Source organism: Notothenia rossii (assembly GCF_949606895.1).
Source record: "Notothenia rossii genome assembly, contig: scaffold_82, whole genome shotgun sequence".
NCBI lineage: Eukaryota > Metazoa > Chordata > Actinopteri > Perciformes > Nototheniidae > Notothenia > Notothenia rossii.
Genome location: NW_027640332.1, coordinates 174,656 through 190,218, shown reverse-complemented (window position 1 = coordinate 190,218; position 15,563 = coordinate 174,656). Strand labels below are relative to the sequence as shown.

The 15,563-nt window shown below is 45.3% G+C and overlaps 2 protein-coding genes across 5 annotated transcripts in view; one reads left to right on the top strand and one right to left on the bottom strand.

The window, feature by feature from the left end:
* The window catches only part of nfkb2 (nuclear factor of kappa light polypeptide gene enhancer in B-cells 2 (p49/p100)), a 26,338-nt gene extending 13,886 nt beyond the window's left edge, over nt 1-12,452 (top strand). Inside the window, exons 12-23 of the mRNA XM_079694905.1 lie at nt 106-244; nt 1,908-2,018; nt 2,466-2,642; nt 3,133-3,274; nt 3,544-3,658; nt 5,916-6,123; nt 8,629-8,798; nt 9,287-9,389; nt 10,185-10,444; nt 10,610-10,885; nt 11,190-11,301; nt 11,389-12,452. Of these exons, the coding sequence (XP_079551031.1) occupies nt 106-244; nt 1,908-2,018; nt 2,466-2,642; nt 3,133-3,274; nt 3,544-3,658; nt 5,916-6,123; nt 8,629-8,798; nt 9,287-9,389; nt 10,185-10,444; nt 10,610-10,885; nt 11,190-11,301; nt 11,389-11,462 (1,887 nt within the window). The 3' untranslated portion in view covers nt 11,463-12,452. The remainder of the gene's footprint in view (nt 1-105; nt 245-1,907; nt 2,019-2,465; nt 2,643-3,132; nt 3,275-3,543; nt 3,659-5,915; nt 6,124-8,628; nt 8,799-9,286; nt 9,390-10,184; nt 10,445-10,609; nt 10,886-11,189; nt 11,302-11,388) is intronic.
* Nucleotides 12,441-15,563, bottom strand: part of LOC307026778 (PH and SEC7 domain-containing protein 1-like) — a 38,213-nt gene continuing 35,090 nt past the window's right edge. For all 4 annotated transcript variants that reach the window (XM_079694907.1, XM_079694906.1, XM_079694908.1 and 1 more), the window contains one exon: nt 12,441-15,563. This exon is cut by the window's right edge and continues 664 nt beyond it. The gene's annotated coding sequence lies outside the window, so the exon portion shown is untranslated.

Below are 15,563 nucleotides of genomic sequence, written 5' to 3'. Positions count from 1 at the left end.
TACCATATGAATAAGAGTAACAAAGAAACCATGGGTAAAAAAAAACAGAACAGACGTCACTGTGTTTTCCCGATGCCACTGAACGCATCGCTCCCCTCTCCCCAGTACGCCATCGTGTTCAAGACGCCGGCCTATCACAGCGCAGAGATCGAGCGTCCCGTCACCGTCTTCCTGCAGCTGAAGAGGAAGAAGGCGGGCGACAGCAGCGACCCCAAACAGTTCACCTACATCCCCCAGGTCCAAGGTGAGAAACACACCTTATGTTTAACCACCTTATGAAGCCCCGCCCCCAAACAGTTCACCCACATCCCCCAGGTCCAAGGTGAGAAACACACCTTATGTTTTTATTTTGAGAAAAGGTCAGAATCTTGAGTTTTTCGAAATACATTTTGAGATAGAAGTCTGAATACAAAAAAAAAATGCTGAGAAATCTCTGAAGGAAATTCAGAATTTGGACATTTAAGAAAAAAAAAAAATCTATATATTGAGCTTTTCTAAATAAAGTCTGCAGGATGACAATAACATCTGATGAAGAACTCTGTAGAGTCTTGTGATGAAGATGCTCTGCTATGAGGAGCTACGAGAAGAACCAGCACGTATTTTCAATGTTGGTTTCTCCCTTGAATTAGTGTTTTTACAGTTCCTTAAAAAGCTTAAAAACGGTTTATCTGGTAAGGAAAGGCTGATAAAGCTGGTGCACAGTAATAGCATTTACGCTCTAACCAGAAGTACCAACTCACAAAGCAGAGAAGCAGGAGGGGAACACGGAGGGGAACGCGGAGGTGAACACGGAACACAGAGGGGAACGCGGAGGGGAACATGGAACACGGAGGGGAACACGGAACACGGAGGTGAACACGGAACACGGAGGGGAACATGGAGGGGAACACGGAGGTGAACACGGAACACGGAGGGGAACATGGAGGGGAACACGGAGGTGAACACGGAACACGGAGGGGAACACGGAGGGGAACACGGAACACAGAGGGGAACATGGAGGGGAACACGGAACACGGAGGGGAACATGGAGGGGAACACGGAGGTGAACACGGAACACGGAGGGGAACACGGAGGGGAACACGGAACACAGAGGGGAACATGGAGGGGAACACGGAACACGGAGGGGAACATGGAGGGGAACATGGAACACGGAGGGGAACACGGAAGGGAACACGGAGGTGAACACGGAACACGGAGGGGAACACGGAGGGGAACACGGAGGGGAACACGGAACACGGAGGGGAACACGGAGGTGAACACGGAGGTGAACACGGAACACGGAGGGGAACACGGAGGGGAACACGGAGGGGAACACGGAACACGGAGTGGAACACGGAGGGGAACACGGAGGGGAACAGGGAACATGGAGGGGAACATGGAGGGGAACATGGAGGGGAACACGGAGGGGAACACGGAACATGGAGGGGAACACGGAACACGGAGGGGAACAGGGAACATGGAGGGGAACACGGAGGTGAACACGGAGGGGAACATGGAACACGGAGGGGAACACGGAACACGGAGGTGAACATGGAACACGGAGGGGAACACGGAGGGGAACACGGAACACGGAGGGGAACAGGGAACATGGAGGGGAACACGGAGGTGAACACGGAGGGGAACATGGAACACGGAGGGGAACAGGGAACATGGAGGGGAACACGGAGGGGAACATGGAGGGGAGCACGGAGGGGAACATGGAGGGGAACATGGAGGCCGGTGAATCCCCGTACAGAAGCACAGCAGCATGTTGTCGGGGTTAAAGTTTCCCTCAGAGCAGTTTCACTCTCCCTCTCACTCATCAGGCGCAGACTCAAAAACCACAAAGAGGACGTTTTCTTTGAAAACTCGTTTCATGTCTTCCCGCTTTTACTTCAAATTAACTTTTGAAATGTCAACTCTTTCAGACAAAGAGGAGGTGCTGAGGAAGAAGCAGAAGCCGCTGCCTCACTACGAGCCCTGGAGAGGAGGAGCAGGAGGAGGGGGGTTCGGAGGAGGAGCTGCAGGAGGAGCTGGAGGTAGGTTCAGAGGAGCAGGAGAAATAACTCCAGTGAAACTCAACCATGTGGAAATAGGACTGGGGAAATGGAAGTGTCCAATGTGTTTGACCAAACCCCCGAATAGTGTATTGCAGGGTAGGCTGAGTATTAGCGCCCACGTATCTATAAATCTAATAATAAACACTCTTCACATCACACACTCATACCATATTGGAAATGTATTACACAATGTTTGGTCTCATATCGTTTTGAAATATTGGCAGCGCTTATTGGGATCGTGCTTTAGCTTCATAGCATCTTATTTTAGCTTTAGCATCAGACTTCAACTTTTAAGCATTGTGCTTTAGCTTCTTAGCTCGATACTTAACTGCGTAGCATCGTACTTTCAGATGTTCTGGAACTTTACTCCTGCATTTCCTTCGTCCAGCTAACTATGGCTAACCTGCAATTTGATTCTTTCCGCAGGATTTCAGTTCAACCAGCAGATGAACGGAGGAGGAGGAGGAGGAGTCTTCTTCACCGGAGGATTCTCTGGCTTCAGCGGAGGGGGAGGGGCTCAGATGTCAAGCTCCGCCCCTCAGACCGAGGGACAGACAGGAGGACAGACAGGCTCCCCTCTGCAGCAGCAGCTGTTTCAGCTCAGTAAGAAACAACACTTGATCTGATTCCTTACAAATATATATATATCTGTTGGGACAATCCTGAATGTCCTCCTCCAACATGAGAGTCACATGATGACAAAGGTATCAACTGTAGCTGTGAACATGACAGGATGTGTGATTACCTAGAAGAGCATCAGGACTGTTTGAGGCATATGATAGCTATGTGATTAACATGATGATTCAGCCTCTATGGAGAGAGACATATGACAAGCATGATCATTTCTGACGTGGAGCTAATCTGAAGTAAACATTGAATACTGCTTTCTATTCCTCCATGTTGTGACTGTGGAACTCCCTCTCTTGGATATCAGCATGTGAAGGACACTGTTCAGGAACTAGTTGATGCTCTGTATGTGATGACTCCTTCCATTCTGGAGAGGATCACAGATACATGGATCAGAGATTCAAGCTCAAGCCGGGGACCAGGGTCTCTAACAATACTTAACGAGCTGGTTGTGTTTTGTCTCCAGCCGCCGCCCTCCGCTCCCGAGCGTCTCTCAGCGCCCGGCAGACGGCGGCTGCCCTGCTTCAGTACTGCAGCTCTGGGGACGCGCGGGTCCTTCTGGCCATCCAGAGACACCTCTGTGGGGTCCAGGACGGCAATGGAGACACGTGAGCTCATTTGGTTTATTTGGTTCATTTCGTCTAAGAAACAGGGGGAGATGACAACCACAAGGATCAACCTTCCTAATGCTTATGCTTACTTTCTAATAACTTGAAAATGAATTGTGTTTAGGATAAACAATAAACAAAGTCGTGCCACATGATCTTTATTTTAGGGCCATGACCAATTTGTCAAATCTTTATATGTCATTGCATCTTTGACCGTAAACGTTGTGGACAGTTTTCTGTTTTTAAACTGGATTTGACTTTTCCCACAGTCCTTTGCACCTGGCCATCATCCATCAGCAGACCAGTGTGATCCAGCAGCTGATCCACACCCTGCTGAGCAGCCAGCAGCAAAACGTCCTGAACACCGCTAACCACCTCCAACAGGTAGCTAACACTTAGCTAACACCGCTATCCACCTCCAACAGATAGCTAACACTTAGCTAACACCGCTAACCACCTCCAACAGGTAGCTAACACTTAGCTAACACCGCTATCCACCTCCAACAGATAGCTAACACTTAGCTAACACCGCTATCCACCTCCAACAGATAGCTAACACTTAGCTAACACCGCTATCCACCTCCAACAGATAGCTAACACCGCTAACCACCTCCAACAGATAGATAACACTTAGCTAACACCGCTATCCACCTCCAACAGATAGCTAACACCGCTAACCACCTCCAACAGATAGCTAACACTTAGCTAACACCGCTATCCACCTCCAACAGATAGCTAACACTTAGCTAACACCGCTATCCACCTCCAACAGATAGCTAACACTTAGCTAACACCGCTATCCACCTCCAACAGATAGCTAACACTTAGCTAACACCGCTATCCACCTCCAACAGATAGCTAACACTTAGCTAACACCGCTAACCACCTCCAACAGATAGATAACACTTAGCTAACACCGCTAACCACCTCAAACAGATAGCTAACACTTAGCTAACACCGCTAACCACCTCCAACAGATAGATAACACTTAGCTAACACCGCTAACCACCTCCAACAGATAGATAACACTTAGCTAACACCGCTAACCACCTCCAACACTTAGCTAACACCGCTAACCACCTCCAACAGATAGATAACACTTAGCTAACACCGCTAACCACCTCCAACAGGTAGCTAACACTTAGCTAACACCGCTAACCACCTCCAACAGATAGCTAACACTTAGCTAACACCGCTAACCACCTCCAACAGGTAGCTAATACTTAGCTAACACCGCCAACCACCTCCAACAGATAGATAACACTTAGCTAACACCGCTAACCACCTCCAACAGATAGATAACACTTAGCTAACACCGCTAACCACCTCCAACACTTAGCTAACACCGCTAACCACCTCCAACAGATAGATAACACTTAGCTAACACCGCTAACCACCTCCAACAGGTAGCTAACACTTAGCTAACACCGCTAACCACCTCCAACAGGTAGCTAACACTTAGCTAACACCGCTAACCACCTCCAACACTTAGCTAACACCGCTAACCACCTCCAACAGATAGATAACACTTAGCTAACACCGCTAACCACCTCCAACAGATAGCTAACACTTAGCTAACACCGCTAACCACCTCCAACAGGTAGCTAACACTTAGCTAACACCGCCAACCACCTCCAACAGGTAGCTAACACTTAGCTAACCACCTCCAACAGGTAGCTAACACTTAGCTAACACCGCCAACCACCTCCAACAGGTAGCTAACACTTAGCTAACACCGCTATCCACCTCCAACAGATAGCTAACACTTAGCTAACACCGCTAACCACCTCCAACAGGTAGCTAACACTTAGCTAACACCGCTAACCACCTCCAACAGATAGCTAACACTTAGCTAACACCGCTAACCACCTCCAACAGGTAGCTAACACTTAGCTAACACCGCCAACCACCTCCAACAGGCAGCTAACACTTAGCTAACACCGCTAACCACCTCCAACAGGTAGCTAACACTTAGCTAACACCGCTAACCACCTCCAACAGATAGCTAACACTTAGCTAACACCGCTAACCACCTCCAACAGATAGCTAACACTTAGCTAACACCGCTAACCACCTCCAACAGATAGCTAACACTTAGCTAACACCGCTAACCACCTCCAACAGGTAGCTAACACTTAGCTAACACCGCTAACCACCTCCAACAGGTAGCTAACACTTAGCTAACACCGCTAACCACCTCCAACAGATAGCTAACACTTAGCTAACACCGCCAACCACCTCCAACAGGTAGCTAACACTTAGCTAACACCGCTAACCACCTCCAACAGATAGCTAACACTTAGCTAACACCGCTAACCACCTCCAACAGGTAGCTAACACTTAGCTAACACCGCCAAACACCTCCAACAGGCAGCTAACACTTAGCTAACACCGCTAACCACCTCCAACAGGTAGCTAACACTTAGCTAACACCGCTAACCACCTCCAACAGATAGCTAACACTTAGCTAACACCGCCAACCACCTCCAACAGGCAGCTAACACTTAGCTAACACCGCTAACCACCTCCAACAGATAGCTAACAATTAAAACCTGTTTCTATTTCTTCACACTGTACATTTAAAATGTACGTTTTTAAATTTGCGATCAATAAAGTGTATCTTATCCTCTGTTACCCTCAGACTCCGCTGCACCTGGCGGTGATCACGCGGCAGGTGAAGGTGTTGGAGGCTCTCCTGCGGGCGGGGGCTGACCCCTCCCGATCGGACGGAGAGGGTCGCAGCCCGCTCCACCTGGCGGCGCTGAACGGAGACGCCGCCTCGCTGCGCCCCCTGCTGGCTCACCTGGGGAACCACAACGCTCACCTGGTCAACGCACACGACTACCACGGTGAGACAAACACCACCTGGACAGGAAATATATTATGATAAATGAGCTGTAATGGGAAACACCACCTAAGATAAGATAAGACTTTATTCATCCCGAAGGAAATTGTTGTGCCAGAGTTACAAAAATATAATAACCACAGCAGCATGATAATAAACTGTACACCAGGGGTGCCCAACCTTTTTTGAACCGAGAGCTACTTTTAAAGTTGCCAGTCTGCCGAGATCTACCAGTCCAAATAGAGAGGCGTAGGCACTACTGACAGCTACTACCGGGTACATACACACTTCTACTTTTATAAAACTGACCTTTGTAGATTAATACTTCATAAAACACTGCAGATCCTTTGTCTTACCTCTTTCTAAACTACACACACACAAGTATTTAACTGAAGCTACACAACAGTGTTGGAGTTTATTCACCCGTCACATACTACAGTGGGTAATGTTTTCAAGAAACATTGAACAGTGCTGCCACACATGACACAGGAAGAAAAGAAAAGACTCTGAACCCTTTCTTTGCCATTATATAAAAGTAGTGTTGCTACAAAAAGTATAAATGAGGCTCACTAATAAGACGACTCAGATCTGAAGCTACACAGGAATCTGCTGCAAAGAGCAATAAAAAACAACATTAATAAAATCAAACCCTTTTTTTCTGCATTTTATTAGAGTATAAAAAGAACTGCCTTTAAAATAGGATGCAAGCAGCACTAGTTTCTTAACCTGAATTGATAATAGACTATAATCAATTTAAGTTTACATTCTTATACCATTTTGTACAATAATTATAATGAATAAGTTCAAACAAACTAAAACGTACAGCTGATTAATAACGGTATCTAACTTGAGTTTTTATTATATCAAAAACCTGTTGAAATGCTGCTGTTATTTTGACTGTCCCCCCAAAGCGCGCCGGCAGCCTCCAGGAATGCTTCTTTCACAACTTCTCCGTCTTTGAAAGACTTCATGTGTTTCTCCAGAACGTGACTGACACGATGAGATGCTCTGGTAGCAGCCTTGCTCTTGTTGTTGGCCCTGGTGGAAATGGACTGCTGTGCATTTAGCTGTCCTCTCAGGCCCCTCCCCTTATGGGAGCGTAGGGCAGAATCAGGAGGGAGTTCCGTCTCGTAGCGTTTGTGCACTGTTTTGAAATGCCGCTCCTAAATGACCCTACTTCGATGAAGCCACGCTCGCACTGCAGATGAGACAGATGGACTTTGAATTGGAACAGATAGAAAATAATCATCCTCACACTCGGAGTGAACATTATATATTTTGGGCTTTTTTGCTTCTGCCATAATTGCGGTCTTGTGTGCGTGCGGGCTGTCACTCCTGTTGACACGGACAACGTCAGCAAACTAGTTTGGACTGCCCACCAGCCACGCCCCGACACATGGGGTGACGCCGGCCAATCACAAAGCTTTGATGCGTTCAAGTGCATTATTCTGGCACAGGAAGATTATAGGACATTAACGATAAAACTGAATATTGTTGTTCTATTTTTAGACACATCTCGAGATCGACTAAATAATAAGGATCGACTGGTTGGGCACCCCTGGTGTACACTAACAGGGCATAAAAAGAGCATCAGATATCTACAGGAAACAGACGGTAAAAGACTGTACAGTGACCAGCAGTGATTAGTAGTGCAACAAAACGTAGTGGCAGATATACGTAACTGCACGTTATTATAGAACATTATTATTAATAATAATAATGCACAGGAGAACCCCGCCTGTACAGGACATATATTTGTCTTACGGCCCGTCCACACAGCGGCGTGCGTTGACGCTTGGCGTATCTGAAAGCTTGGGGATTTTTTGCGAGCAACGCGAGCAACAACCAATCACATGAATCTCCCGCCCCCGACATACAAAGCAATAGCAATGTTTAAACGAAGTAAACTGGATATAAAATCCCCAAACAGGCGAAAACCTACCAGTTTCCCCCACTGTCTCTGCCCCCTCCCTCCATGCCTGGCTCCTCCGGTTTGTATCCCGGTAAGTTATTAGCGACTGGTCGTAAAGAACCGGGTGATTTGCTACAGCAAAAACTAATTTCTCCTCAATCTTTTGGAATATGAGGAAATGACCTGCGTAGTCTCTCCCAGCATACATTCGGTTTGATTGGCTAGCGCTTGTACTGGCAGATTTGCATAAACAGGATTTCATTGGCTGACGCTTCTGCCGAGGCGCCAAAAGTTGAACATTGCTCAACTTTTGAAGCGAGCAACGCCAGCAACGCGTCGCTTCCCAAAATGCAGTTCGGCAAAAAGTGACGTGACGTCAACGCAGCCGCTGTGTGGACGGGCCGTTAATGTACATTATTTAATATCTTAGTCTCTTTACATGTATATAGACTTCTTGCATTATTTTGTATTTTATGATATGTTGCATTGTTGGAGGAGCTCAGGTCAGAAGAATTTCATTTCCATTTCTACACTGAAGCTGCTGAGCGTATGAGGATAACACCTTTGAATCTTGAATCTGATATATCTGCTCCTCAGGTATGCAGCCGCTGCACCTGGCCGTCAGGAGGGACGGGGAGCGATGTCTGCGCCTCCTCGTTGGGGGCGGAGCCAAGATCAACGCTCCGGAGCTGAAGAGCGGGCACACAGCTCTGCACCTATCAGTGAAGAGGAACCTGTTCAGAGGAGCCTGCACCCTCATCACTGAGGTACACACACACACACACACACACACACACACACACACACACACACACACACACACACACACACACACACACACACACACACACACACACACACACACACACACACACACACACACACACACACACACACACACACACACACACACACACACACACACACACACACACACACACACACATTCTGTAAACGGTATAACTCCTCCAGAAATATCTGAAAAGAAACATCTGGATGTATTTGTTGTTTGAGGTGCAACATAGGACTCAGCAGCTTTAAGACATGAATACACTATTGTTATATTTATATATATATATATATTTATATATTATCATTATAACACAGGTGTTGTATATATTAAGGGTTAGGATATTATAACAACAGTACGCGCGTGTGTGTGTGTGTGTGTGTGTGTGTGTGTGTGTGTGTGTGTGTGTGTGTGTGTGTGTGTGTGTGTGTGTGTGTGTGTGTGTGTGTGTGTGTGTGTGTGCAGCTGAAGGCGGATGTGAACGCTGTGACGTTTGGAGGGAACTCTGCTCTGCACCTGGCAGCGAGCCTGGGCTCCCCGACGCTCGTCTCCATGCTCATCGCTGCAGGTAACACACACCTGCATCAATAATAATAAAGCAGATCATAGTGGAGGTTAGCTACCTGTTGGAGGTGGTTGGCGGTGTTGAGATACGTTAGCTAAGTGTTAGCTACCTGTTGGAGGTGGTTGGCGGTGTTGAGATACGTTAGCTAAGTGTTAGCTACCTGTTGGAGGTAGTAAGCAGTGTTGAGATACGTTAGCTAAGTGTTAGCTACCTGTTGGAGGGTAAGCAGTGTTGAGATATGTTAGCTAAGTGTTAGCTACCTGTTGGAGGTGGTAAGCAGTGTTGAGATACGTTAGCTAAGTGTTAGCTACCTGTTGGAGGTGGTAAGCAGTGTTGAGATACGTTAGCTAAGTGTTAGCTACCTGTTGGAGGGTAAGCAGTGTTGAGATACGTTAGCTAAGTGTTAGCTACCTGTTGGAGGTGGTTGGCGGTGTTGAGATACGTTAGCTAAGTGTTAGCTACCTGTTGGAGGTGTTGAGATACGTTAGCTAAGTGTTAGCTACCTGTTGGAGGTGTTGAGATACGTTAGCTAAGTGTTAGCTACCTGTTGGAGGTGGTAAGCAGTGTTGAGATACGTTAGCTAAGTGTTAGCTACCTGTTGGAGGTGGTTGGAGGTGTTGAGATACGTTAGCTACCTGTTGGCGGTGTTGAGATACGTTAGCTACCTGTTGGAGGTGGTTGGCGGTGTTGAGATACGTTAGCTACCTGTTGGAGGCGGTCGGTTCTGTAGCCATTCAGGTACATTATTATTTAGTAAAAATGTATATAATATAGTAAATGAGGCTTTTTTTTTTTCAGGCGCTGATAAAAACATAGAGAACGACGAGCCGCTCTTCTTCAGCTCCTCTTCAGACGAGGAAGACGAGGAACCAATCAGAGAGCGGGAGGCTGCCTCACAGCCAATCAGAGAGAGGGAGGTAGCCTCACAGCCAATCAGAGAGCGGGAGGTCACCTCAGAGCCAATCAGAGAGCAGGAGGTCGCCTCGCAGCCAATCATCAACCCCCGTAAGAGGCCTGCGCCAGGACACACCCCTCTGGACCTGGCCTGCTGCCAGAAGGTAGTTATTACCCTTTCAAAATAAAAGCACAGGCTGGAATTACACAGTGGACAAAGAACATAAAACTCAACTTGTCCCTCTTCACCTGTTTCCCCCCCCCTCACCTGTCTCCCCCCCCTCACCTGTCTGCCCCCCCCTCACCTGTCATCCCCCCCTCTCCCCTAGGTGAGGAGTCTGCTGGTCTCAGATCAGAGGTCCAGTAAGTCCAGTAAGAAGATTAAGCCGAGCAACGTCTCTGATGCGGGGGTCCCAGCGGGGGGTCTGGACGAGGAGACACTGTCCCACCTGGTAGAGCTGCTGAGTGTGGGGGGTGGGACAGGTGAAACAGGTGGAGGTGACGCCCCCTGGAGGAAACTGGCAGAAAGACTGGGGATGATGACGCTGACCCCCCTTTACCTGGAGAGCTCCTCCCCCTGCCAACAGCTACTGAGGCACTACCAGGTAACACACACACACCGGCAGAGAACAGGGTTAGGCAGAGCGCACACACACACACACACACACACACACACACACACAGTGAGTTAACACAGGAAGTACAGGCTTTTATTGTGAAATCTACCCCTGTTGATTTTCAGAAAGGACATAAGAGCTTTTTTTGAAACAATTTAACCTGCATTTGTCCTAACCTGTGTGTGTGTGTGTGTGTGTGTGTGTGTGTGTGTGTGTGTGTGTGTGTGTGTGTGTGTGTGTGTGTGTGTGTGTGTGTGTGTGTGTGTGTGTGTGTGTGTGTGTGTGTGTGTAGCTGGGGGGGGGTGCGCTCTCTGCTCTGGTTGAAGCTCTTCAGTCTCTCGGTCTGACAGAAGGAGTTCGACTGCTGAGAGACAAACAGCTGCAGGAGGACAAACACAACACAGGTACACACACACACAAACAAACACACACACACACACACACACACACACACACACCCTCCTCACCTGTTTTTTTTCCTGTCCAATCAGACGCCACGGTTGACAGCGGCTTCGGCAGCCAGCCAATGGATGAAGAGGAGGAGCCGCCTGTGGCCAATCAGTGACGAGCAGTTTCGGTACCAGAACTCTTTAGGAACCAGAACTCTTTAGGAACCAGGACTCTTCAAGAACTGGACTCTTCAAGAACCAGAACTCTTTAGGAACCGGAACTCTTTAGGAACTGGACTCTTCAAGAACCAGAACTCTTTAGGAACTGGACTCTTCAAGAACCAGGACTCTTTAGGAACCAGAACTCTTCAAGAACTGGACTCTTTAGGAACCAGGTGTCTTTAGGAACTGGACTATTCAAGAACCAGAACCCTTTAGGAACAAGACATGGTTTCTGTCCTCTCCAGGACCTGGAGTCGGACCCATAGAGGGTAACTCCTGTGACGTCAGAAGTTTTAGCGTTTTACCCCAAAAAACCCACCTTTTTAACATTTAAAAAAGGAATTTCAGTTTGAGTTTTTAAAGATACAGTACACATTTTAACATGAACTATAACTGTTTACAAAGCTTGCATCTTCAGTTCCTAGGAAAGTAGTGAGATTTCCAGTTTTTGTGTTGGTTCATGAATGCAGCACGGACTTCATTGGTGCGGAACACGGTTCGTAAGAAAGTCTCAAAAAGTGTGCAAATATTATAAAAGTAAAATTGTTATTAAAAACTCAACATTGTGGGCTTTTATTGTGAAGATTACAATGAATTCGTTTAATACAAATATTGGCTTTGTTTAAGAGTTAGTTAAAAGCTAAAAGTCAATTCAACAAAACAAGTTAAAAAGATGATATTAAATCCAAACGTTAAATGAAGTTGAAAGATAAAATATATAATAACTCAGATAAATGACTTCATTTTGAGTGTTTTTTATTCGAGCTTTGATTTAAAACATTAAGATGTTTAATTAATGAGGACTTAAAGATAATTTCTCCGTTACTTTCAGATAAACATGTTTTTACTAATACTGTGTGATAGAGTATATTCTGTATTTAACGAGACAAGCGCTGCAACTGTTTCTGAGACTTTAAATAAAAACTGACTCGTTGTTTTTGAAATGTTTTTATTTTTGCCTCTAAGCCTTCAACATGGTACAAACAGGAAGTCTGTGTTTCACTACGGGCCTCACAGGAAGTGGACGGTATGTACAGCTATCAACAAAACAAACATTCACAGAAACTAAAGAATAAATAACGTCTGCTTTAAATCTAACCAGCAGCTAAACGTCCGGCCGACTTCAGGATGGCTTCAACTTTATTTACAAACACGGACACAGCTGGAAGCGGCCATGACTCTTAGACGGTTCATCCTATGCTGCGTACATTGCAGAGCGACAAATACACCCGAATACACAACTGGATATTAGAGGAGTAAATACGACCCGAGGTTATTGGAGACGCAGAGGAGCGACGTCCCGTTCTCGTCTCCAACGTTCTCTCAGAGTCGAGGAGTGTTCGGGAAATGTGCGGGTTTTCCAAAGTAAAAGGAGTTGATCATCGATGTGTAACACGGAATTAACTTCCTATGAAAGTTAGGTTTTGGAGGTATTACGTTTCCTGGATCTTCCTAACCCACGGGCGGGAAAACAAGCGCCTCGTTTAACGCATTTAAGACTTAGGTTTGAACGTCACAAACACTTTTCACCCCAAACTGATGTTTTCTGAACCTAAACACGTAAAGCTTTCGGGTCAGACCCTTCTTCTGCGGCGGACTACGTTTGTTTTTGCTGCGTCCACAAACAGATCAAATGAGAACGTCCCGCGTCAAACCAATTTAGGTTACTAACGTAACTTAGTTCTCGTAACAAGCTCACTGATGTCAGCGCAAACCGTGATGTTTTCCTTCATCTAAATACCTGCTGTCTGCTAAGCTCTAACAAAGAAGGATATTTTCCTGTTTCAGCAAAACATACATTTTTCAAAACTCCATAAAATCGTGTTTCCATGTGGACGAGTTTCAGATTTGACCATTTGAATTCCTGCATACCCACAAGAAGAATGGCTAGTTACGTGTTTGTTAACCTCTTAATGCATCCATAGATATGGAAGAGTTATAAAGTCTGCATAGGGAGGAGCGCTGATGTCCCGCGTATTAAAGCTTAGGTTACTAACGTAACTTAGTTCTCCAGACAAACTCACGTATTTGAACCCAAACCGTGATGTCCCTCTAAACGTAACCACGTGGTTTTGTTTGAATTCACCACGTTGCTGCTAAAGGTGTGAAGTGTTTGAGAGTGGAGTGTTGGGACTCAGCTTGAGGCGTTGCAAGGCCTGATGGGAAATGTAGTCCATGAACTGACTCCTGTCTGTGACCGGGAGTTTAAACAAAAAGCTCCGATGTGGTTTATGTCGGACGTCAAAAGTGGAAAACTGATTTAAGATGGTCTTATTGGAGAAGTCCTTGAAGTCGAACAACAAAGTTAGTGTTTATCAAATCGAGTGTTGAGAAACTCTCACGGCGAGGTCACATGACAACGTACTTCGGACCATGGCGTAAACAAACACATTAAATATGGTTCGAAGCCTCCGTAGTTTCAGTTCTCTCAGTACCTTTGAAACCTTGGTTTCTACATCATCGTTTTAAAGAGTTTTTAAAGAGTTCTTAGTCCGATGACCCACACATTGATCCAGCATCAGGTTCCAGCGTTTCACAAACAGCTGGAAAACTTTACAAAACAAAAAAAACTTAAAACAAACTCAAAAAATAAATCTTCAAGTTTCCCCTCAGTGCGATCGGGACACAGATTATTGATCAGGGTTTCAAAAAAAGTTGCATTTCAAAAATAATGTCAGCATTATTAAACATTTATACACAATATTTATAAAACCGTGAAGAAGAAGAGCAGTTTTCTCTCTACTGCCACCTGGTGACCACTTCCTGTCAGTAATCGTGAGGCTTTCAGAAACACTGAATCCACACAACCCCCCACTTATAACGTTATTTTTAATTTGAAACTAAGTGTCGGAATAGACTCGTCTCCAAGTGGCAGCAGCAGAAAACTTCATCACCCAGAAGCCCCAGCCTTATTTAATGTTCATTTCCTTTAACAAAAATATGAAACACTTTTGAACAAAAACAAAGAAAGATAATAATTCATAAACTTTAGGTTAGAACAGGAATGTGGAAAGAGGACGGACTCCAGCGACGAGAGGAAGAGCGGCGACTAAACCACGGAGCAGAAAATATCTAAATTCAGGAAATCTGCTGCCTTCAAAATAAAATGTGTCTTTACATCTTTAATCTTCTTGATCTTTTAGTCTAACTAAGAAATGGAAACATTATTTATTATTGTTGTTTAGCATTTCCAGATTTTATTTATTTCATGGTTTGTAATTTAATATTTTGCATTTTTCCATTCATGCATTTTTTTGTTATTTTATTTAGAAAATGAACCCATAAATAAAAATGTAAACAATAATAAAAAATAAATTTAAATTTAAGCACCAAGAAAAAAAATCTGCAAATGAATCCATACTGACAAAAAATAATTTAAATTAAAGTTGGAAATATACATTTTCTGCTCAGTAGTTTATAGTCACTAAAGAACTTCCTGTTTGTTCCAGCAAGAAGAAAACACATAAATAAAGTATTTACACACGCACACAACCGCGCACGCACAAACACACGCACGCACACAAACACACACACTCGTACCTACAAAGTGTTTACGGTCGGTTTCGATATTTAGGCTTTTCTCCGTCAACTTAAGGAAAATAAAAACTTGAAACTCTCCCCCTGCTGATCAGACAGGAAATAAAAGCTTTTATTGTGAAACTCCCACCCTGCTGATGATCAGACAGGAAATAAAAGCTTTTATTGTGAAACTCCCACCCTGCTGATGATCAGACAGGAAATAAAAGCTTTTATTGTGAAACTCCCACCCTGCTGATGATCAGACAGGAAATAAAAGCTTTTATTGTGAAACTCTCCCCCTGCTGATGATCAGACAGGAAATAAAAGCTTTTATTGTGAAACTCCCACCCTGCTGATGATCAGACAGGAAATAAAGGCTTTTATTGTGAAACTCCCACCCTGCTGATGATCAGACAGGAAATAAAAGCTTTTATTGTGAAACTCCCACCCTGCTGATGATCAGACAGGAAATAAAAGCTTTTATTGTGAAACTCCCACCCTGCTGATGATCAGACAGGAAATAAAAGCTTTTATTG